We start from the raw sequence: 7777 nt of genomic DNA on the forward strand, positions 1-7777 counted from the left end.
AAATCACCCTGATCTGGCAGATTCCACTCTCAGCCAGAGAATTCAAATCCCTTCTCCAAAGGGATCCAAATTCCTTCTCCTCCCTCCCACGCAGAGCCAACCCCGGGCACCTCGTGTGACTCCAGAAAAATCCATGTGTCCCCAGGCTCTGTTCTTTGCCCAGAAACTGGAATGGAATTTGCCAGAAATCAGGATCTCACCAGCACATCTCCACTGGGGTGGACATTCCTCCCAAATCTCCACTGGGACGGTGATTCCTCCCAGATCTCCTCCAGGGTGGGAGGTTTCTCCCAATTTTCCACTTGTTTCTCCCAGATCACCTCCAGGGTGGGAGGTTTCTCTCAAATCTCCACTGGTTTGGCCCAAATCTCCACCAGGAATGGAGGTTCCTCCCAAATCCCCACTGGGAGAGAGTTTTCTTCCAAATCTCCACCCATTTCCCCCAAATCTCCACTGAGGACTAAGGCTTCTCCCAAATTTCAACTGGGATGAATGTTCCTCCCAAATCTCCACTGGTTTTTCCCAGATCTCCACCAGGGAGGGAAGTTTTTCCCAAATCTCCACCAGGGATGGAGGTTCCTCCCTAAATTTCCACTGGGAGGGAGGTTTTTCCCAAATCTCCACCAGTTCCTCCGAAATCCCCACCAGGGATGGAGGTTCCTCCTCAGATTTCCGCTGGGAGGGAGGTTTTTCCCAAATCTCACCCAGTTCCTCCCAAATTTCCACTGGGAGGGAAGTTTTTCCCAAATCTCCACCAGTTCCTCCCAAATCTCCACCCAGGGCCGGAATTTTCTCCAAGGTGAAAAGTGGGGAGATCACACAACTCCACCCAGGAGAAGTGTCCACAGCCGGGGATTTTTGGGCAGGATTCCTTCCTCTCCTGCTCCTCCAGCCCTGCCTTCCTCCCCACCTCATCCTCCCGTGCCTTTGTCCCCTCTCAGGTCCCTCCACCGCCATGCCTCGGGCCACCACCCTCATCCTCATCCTGGCTGGGCTCTGCGCGTCCTCCCTGGGCCAGTACAACGAGGAGGAGGACCTGGCGTGGCTCCAGTACTACCTGCGGCAGTCCCGCGCCTCCTCCTACAACTACGTGCCCTACTACGAGGAGGAGAGCCCCGCGTACGCCTACTCCTACCCCTCTGCCACCGACACCGAGCCCGAGCCCGAGCCCGAGCCACAGCAGGCGGCGCCCTGGCGGTGTCCCCAGGAGTGTGACTGTCCCCCCAACTTCTCGTCGGCCATGTACTGCGACACGCGCAACCTGCGCTACCTGCCCTTCGTGCCCTCGCGGATGAAGTACGTTTATTTCCAGAACAATCTCATCACCTCCATCCAGGAGGGCGCCTTCGACAACGCCACCGAGCTGGAGTGGCTGGCGCTGCACAACAACCAGATCAGCAGCGAGAAGATGGGGAAAAAGGTTTTTGGGAAGCTGCAGCGGTTGGAGAGGCTCTACATGAACAACAACAACCTGACCCGGCTGCCCAGCCCGCTGCCGCGCTCGCTGCGGGAGCTCCACCTCTCCTACAACCAGATCTCCAAGGTGCCTCCCAACGCTCTGGAGGGGCTGGAGAACCTCACGGCGCTCTACCTCAGCCACAACTTCATCTTCGAGATGGGCGCGTCCCTCAAGGGGCTCAAGTCGCTGATCCTGGCCGACCTGAGCTACAACAACCTCAGGAAGGTCCCCGACGGGCTGCCGGCGTCGCTGGAGCAGCTCTACCTGGAGTACAACTACATCAACGCCATCCCTGATGAGTATTTCCAGGTGTCCCCCAGGCTGCTGTACGTGAGGATGTCCCACAACAGCCTGACCAACCAAGGGCTCTCCAGCAACACCTTCAACAGCAGCAGCATCCTGGAGCTGGACCTCTCCTACAACCGGCTGCAGAAGATCCCACGGGTCAACACCAACCTGGAGAACCTCTACCTGCAGGGGAACCAGATCAACGGTGAGCAGGGGTGGGGAAGGCGGGTGGGGAACCCACAGGAACCACCTGGGGTGGTGAGGAACCCAGAGGAACCACCTGGCGTGGTGGGGAACCTACAGGAACTACCTGGGGTGGTGGTTTAAGCAGGAATTTGGGGTTCCTGAGGGTTCCTGAGCGAGGCAGGGGTGGGAGCTGTGCCAGGCTGGAGGGTTCCTGTGGGATCCTTGCGCTGGATTTTGGGGTTTCCCAGGAGCCTGAGCATCTCCTGGGGTTGGAGGTGGTGGAAAGCAGGGGATGAACCAGCTGGGGAGGGGTCGGGAGGGGTCACAGCAGTGGGCAGAGCTGGGAGGTCCCCAAAGCCAGGGGACAGGGACATTGCCCGGTGATAGCACAAGGGACAGGGACATTGTCCAATGCCAGCACAGGGGACAGGGACATTCTGCAGTGCCAGCACAGGGGACAGAGCCATTGCCCGGTGCCCAGGGCCAGCACAGCCCCTGTGTCCCTGCACAGCCCCACGAGTGTCCCCAGAGTCCCCGCGTGTCCCAGCTCCAGCTGAGGGCTCTGTCCTTCCCCCGGCAGCCCCGGCGCTGCCTCCGCCCCCAACACGAACAAACCAGGGGATCGCAGGATTGCTCTGGGGCTGCGTTTATAAAAACGGGCTGGGAAAAACCAACCCCGAGCAAAACCCCCCGGGAAAAACCGGCCCTGCTCCCCTCACCTGCCAGGACCTGAGGGCAGGGATGGGATGGGAAATGGGGTGGGAAATGGGGATGGGAATGGGAACTGGGGATGGAAAATGGGGATGGGGATGGAAAATGGGGATGGGAAATGGGGATGGAAAATGGGGGTGGGAAACGGGGATGGGGATGGGAAATGGGAAATGGGGATGGGAAATTGGGGTGTGAAACGGGATGAGGATGGGAAATGGGAATGGGATTGGGAATGGGAAATGGGGACGAGAAATGGGGATGGGGATGGAGACAGGAATGGAATGGGAACGGGATGGGAATGGGAATGGGATGGGGATGGAATGGAAACAGGGTTGGGATGGGAATAGAATGGAGATGGGAAATGGGGATGGAAATGGGGATGGCGATTGGGAATGGGAACGGGAACAGGAATGGGAATGGGGATGGGAATGAGAATGGGAATACGGTTGGGATGGGAATGGGGACAGGAACAGGAACAGGTATAGGAATGGGAATGGAGATGGAGATGGGGATAGGGAACGGGAACAGGAATGGGGATGGGAATGAGAATGGGAACGGGGGTGGGAAGGTGTCGGTGCAGCCATCAGCTGTTGCAGGGAAAACACAGAACCCAGCAGCGGGGAGCTGCCAGCAGCACAGACACGGGAACAGATTCCAAATGTTTGCTTTCCAAACCGGAGCTGCCGCCGTCTGCCCACAAACGCCGCGGAGCGCTCCGAACCCCTTTGGAGCATCCGGACCGCGGTCCTACCCCTCCGCCCCACCGGGGGTCCCCTCTGTGGGTGCAGCCCCCAAATCCCAGCGCTCCCCCCCAGCATCCCGCTGCCTTTTCCAGCAGCAGCCTGGCGTGGAGCTCTGCTGCCCTCTAGGCTCAAATCCTGTGCTGAAAAAAAAAAAACAAACCCCAAAAAATGTATTTTGGAGTTTGTTCCATCTCCCGCTTCCTGCGCTGGGCTGGGCTGGAATTTCCCTGCCTGGCGCTGGCAGCGGAGGGGCGCAGAGGGGATGGCTGGGATGGGGACAGGGACATCCCCACTCCTGGACACGCTGCTCGAGGGTCCCAAGGTGGCCAGAGGGGTCAGGGCATGGAGGCTGCAGCACAGGAAGCCTCCAAAAAAAAAGGCTGGCAAAGCAAATCCTGATGGAAAGCAAAGTTTTCTGTCCGACTCCACCCTCCGAGTGCCCCATCCCGGCTGGGCAGGGAAGATTCCAAACCCTCCTGCTCCTCCTGGCTGCGGCCAGGAGCACCAGGAACTCTTGTGGCTTGAGGGGTTGAGTCCAAATCCGCAGGAAAAATCAGAGAATTTGGGCTGCTCCCGTTTTTTCCCCCCTGCCTGCCTCAACACAAAGCAGCTCTCAGAGGTGGATCCCTCGGAACAGAGAATTTCCCACTGAAAATCCACTTTGGAAAATTCAGGTCCACAGAGAAGGCTGAGCTAGAACAGAGGCCAGACAGAGCTAAGGAATAAAGCAGGGATTTGTTAAAAGGATCTCCTCCATGGATCCACCTTGGGCAGCACCAGAGCCCAGCCAGGGCTGCACCCAAGATGAACCAAAATGGTCACAAAATGAACCCAAGATGGACCAAAAATGGTCCCAAAATGAACTTAAGATGGTCATAAAATGAACCCAAATGGTCACAAAATGAACCCAAGATGAACCAAAATGGTCACAAAATGAACCAAAATGGACCAAAATGGTCCCAAAATGAACTCAAGATGGACCAAAAATGGTCCCAAAATGAACCCAAAATGGTCATAAAATGAACCCAAATGGTCACAAAATGAACCCAATATGACTCAAAATGGTCACAAAATGGAACCAAGGTGGGCCCAAAATGGCCACATAATGAACCCAATATGAACCCAAAATGGCCACAAAATGCACTCCCAAGGTGAACCCAAAATGGTCACAAAATGAACCCAAGAGGAACCCAAAATAGCCACAAAATGCACAACCACTCACGAGGTCTCTCACTTTTATTAGTTTTGGTCCATTTGCATATTGCAGTTAATTGTCCAATTACAGCTTTAGCCCATGAAGTCCCATCCATCTTTCTCTCTCTTCTTCCACGTCGTTTCTGCTCTTGGGGCTGAAATTTCGATCATTTCTCCTTGCTCCCCACTAGAGCAGGAATTATTTTCTCTCTGTGAACAGAGCTCACCACCGCCTAACACCAACCCCAAACCCACACCCTAAACCACCACAGAACCCCAAAAAACCCCCCCCCAAAAAAAAACCCCAAACCCTGAGGCCGCACCACCTCCTCTCCCCCTACAGAGTTCTCCATCAGCAGCTTCTGCTCCGTGGTGGACGTGATGAACTACTCGCGGCTGCAGGTGCTGCGGCTGGACGGCAACGCCATCAAACGCAACGCGGTGCCCCCGGACGCGCCGCTGTGCCTGCGCCGCGCCACCGTCATCGAGATCTGACCTCGGAGCCCCCGCTCAGGACTTGTGTCCCCCACGCGTTCCCAGGGGGATCCCCTCATTCCCGCTTCTCCGCCCGACTCGGCTTCGCAGCAGCACCACGGCGGCGTGCTCCGGGTTTTCCCGAAATTGTCCCTTTTTGCACTCAGATCCCGGCTCTGAGTGTCCCTTTTCCCTTTTCCCAAAATTGTCCCTTTTTGCACTCAGATCCCGGCTCTGAGTGTCCCTTTTCCCGAAATTGTCCCTTTTTGCACTCAGATCCCAGCTCTGAGTGTCCCTTTTCCCTTTTCCCAAAATTGTCCCTTTTTGCACTCAGATCCCAGCTCTGAGTGTCCCTTTTCCCTTTTCCCAAAATTGTCCCTTTTTGCACTCAGTTTTTCCTTTTCCCGAAATTGTCCCTTTTTGCACTCAGATCCCGGCTCTGAGCCCACCACAGGCGCCCCACAGAGGGGCCATGGGCACCTCCTGCCCCAGGCTGGGGGTGGGACAGGGCAGGGGTGGGGATCATCCCGCCTTGGACAGGGGGAAATCCCAATCCTGATCCCAAATCTGGGTCTGAGCCCCCTGGGAGGAGCGTCCTTACAGGGGGACCAGACCCTTTTCCTATGGGGAAATATTTCCAGGGGGATCAGACCCAGAAGGAGCATCCTTCCAGGGGAATCAGACCATTTTTCCATAGGGAAATCCCATAGAGAAATCCCATGGGGATCAGACCCTTTTTCCATGGGGAAACCCCAATCCCAAATCTGGGTCTGAACCCCCTGGAAGGAATATCTTTCCATGGGGATCAGACCTTTTTTCCATGGAGAAATCCCACAAGGATCAGACCCTTTTTCCATGGGGAAATCCCATGGGGAAATCCCATGGGGATCAGACCCTTTTTCCATGGGGAAATCCCAATCCCGACACCAAACCCGGATCTGAACCCCCTGGGAGGGGTACCCAAGGGGTTGGGAGCTGCAGGAGTGAAGGGTTAAAGATCTCCAGGCCGGAGGATCCCTCGGTGCGGGGTGAGGAGGAGCAAATCCATCCCTCCCTTTCCTTTTCCCCCCTTTTCCATCAACCTGCTCCAGATTTAACAGGGAGAAACCCTAAAGGAGAGAAACCCACCCTGGGGTCAGATGGAAACCCCCTGAGGAACAGGGGGTCCCAAATCTTCCTCCCAAACCCCTGGATCAGGGCAGGATGGTGAAAATCCCGGTGCTGTCACCCCTGGAGTTGTCACCCCCCAGCTGCCCCTCCCTGAGCTCAGATATCCCAATTAAACCCCCCAAAACCAATCACAGAGCCACGTTGGAATTCCCTAAAAATCCCAAATTCCTCAACTCAAGCCCCTCGGGTGGTTGAGTTTGAGGATTGAAGGGGCAGCTGAGCTTTGGGTGGGGGGGTCACCCTGGTCCTCTGCGTTGTTCCTGCATGCAAAGGTCATTTTTAAAAAAAACCCTAAAAAAAAAAAAATCCCATAATTTCACCAGCATGAACTGTAAACCCCAAAGCCATCAATAAAACTTTTCCAGTGCCTGCAGCCAGCGCTTCTCCTCCTCTCCAGGATGGATTTCCAGCCGGAATTCAGGCTGGAATTGACATCTAGCGGCTGCTCCGGGCATGGCACGGAGATTTCCCTGGGAAAAGGGGAAAATCTCCATGGAATAGGCTCGGCGGGAGTGGGGAGGGATGGAGGCACCAGCGGGGTTTTTTCTGGACCCTCCTGGCTTCGGTCGTGAGGATTTTTAACAGCTGGGCTGGGGGATGGTTGGAAAAAATGGATGGGAAAATTAGGGGGAAATGGATGGAAAAATAAGGGGAAAATGGATGGAAAATAAAGGGAAAATGGATGGGAAAATAAGGGGAAAATGGATGGAAAAATAAGGGGAAAAATGGATGGAAAAATAGGGGGGAAAAAAGGAATTTTTACAGAATTTTACGCGAGGGGAGCAGAAAGTGCCGTGTCCCAGGCTGGGAGCAGCCAGGGAAGCAGAGCCTGCAGGATTCTGTGGGATAAAGGAGTTGGGATTCCAAAAAAAACCCCAATTCCAGGTCAGGGGCAGCCCCAAATCTGCAGCCAGGAGCCCCAAGCAGGAAGATCCCAAATCTCAAACTCCCAACATCCCAAACTCCAACCCTTTGGGACACCCTTTCCCCATCCCAGGGTGGCACAGGGACATTCACACCCTCATCCCAACGTCCCAAATCCCATCCCAGAGATCCAAACCCTCCCAGGGGCACCAGGAGGAGATGCAGGATTGGCGAGGTTCTCGGGAGCCTAAATCCCATAATTCCTGAGGGATCTGGGAATAACGGTCCAGAGGGAGCAACCAAAGGGGTTGGAGGTGTTTTAGAGAGCCCTGAACCCCCCAAATTTTGTCCCGAAACCCCAAGAGTTTGCCCTGAAAACGCCGCATTTTGCCCTGAAACGTTCAGATTTTGCCCTCAAACCCCTCAAATTTTGCTCTGAACCGCCAAAATTTTGCCTTGAAAACCCCAGATTTTGCCTTCAAACCCCCACATTTTGCTCTGAATTTCCCACACTTTGCTCTGAACCCCAAAATTTTGCCCTCAAATTTTGCCCCGAATCCCTCAAATTTTGCTCTGGACCCTCCAGATTTTGCCCTCAAACCTCCAAATTTTGCTCTGAATATATATGTATATATATTTCATAAATGTATATATTTTATACATTTATTTTATAAACTTATATATAATA

General features: G+C 54.7%; 1 protein-coding gene across 1 annotated transcript; it reads left to right on the forward strand.

Moving 5' to 3' along the window:
* The first annotated feature begins 946 nt into the window (after positions 1–946).
* Positions 947–5416, forward strand: FMOD (fibromodulin). Its single transcript, XM_005428889.2, has 2 exons — positions 947–1952; positions 4925–5416. The coding sequence occupies exons 1-2, from the start codon at positions 956–958 to the stop codon at positions 5074–5076; spliced, it is 1149 nt and encodes a 382-aa protein (XP_005428946.1). The 5' UTR covers positions 947–955; the 3' UTR covers positions 5077–5416.
* Positions 5417–7777: the final 2361 nt, after the last annotated feature.

Source organism: Geospiza fortis, unplaced genomic scaffold (assembly GCF_000277835.1).
Source record: "Geospiza fortis unplaced genomic scaffold, GeoFor_1.0 scaffold14, whole genome shotgun sequence".
In the NCBI taxonomy this organism is placed as follows: Eukaryota; Metazoa; Chordata; class Aves; order Passeriformes; family Thraupidae; genus Geospiza; species Geospiza fortis.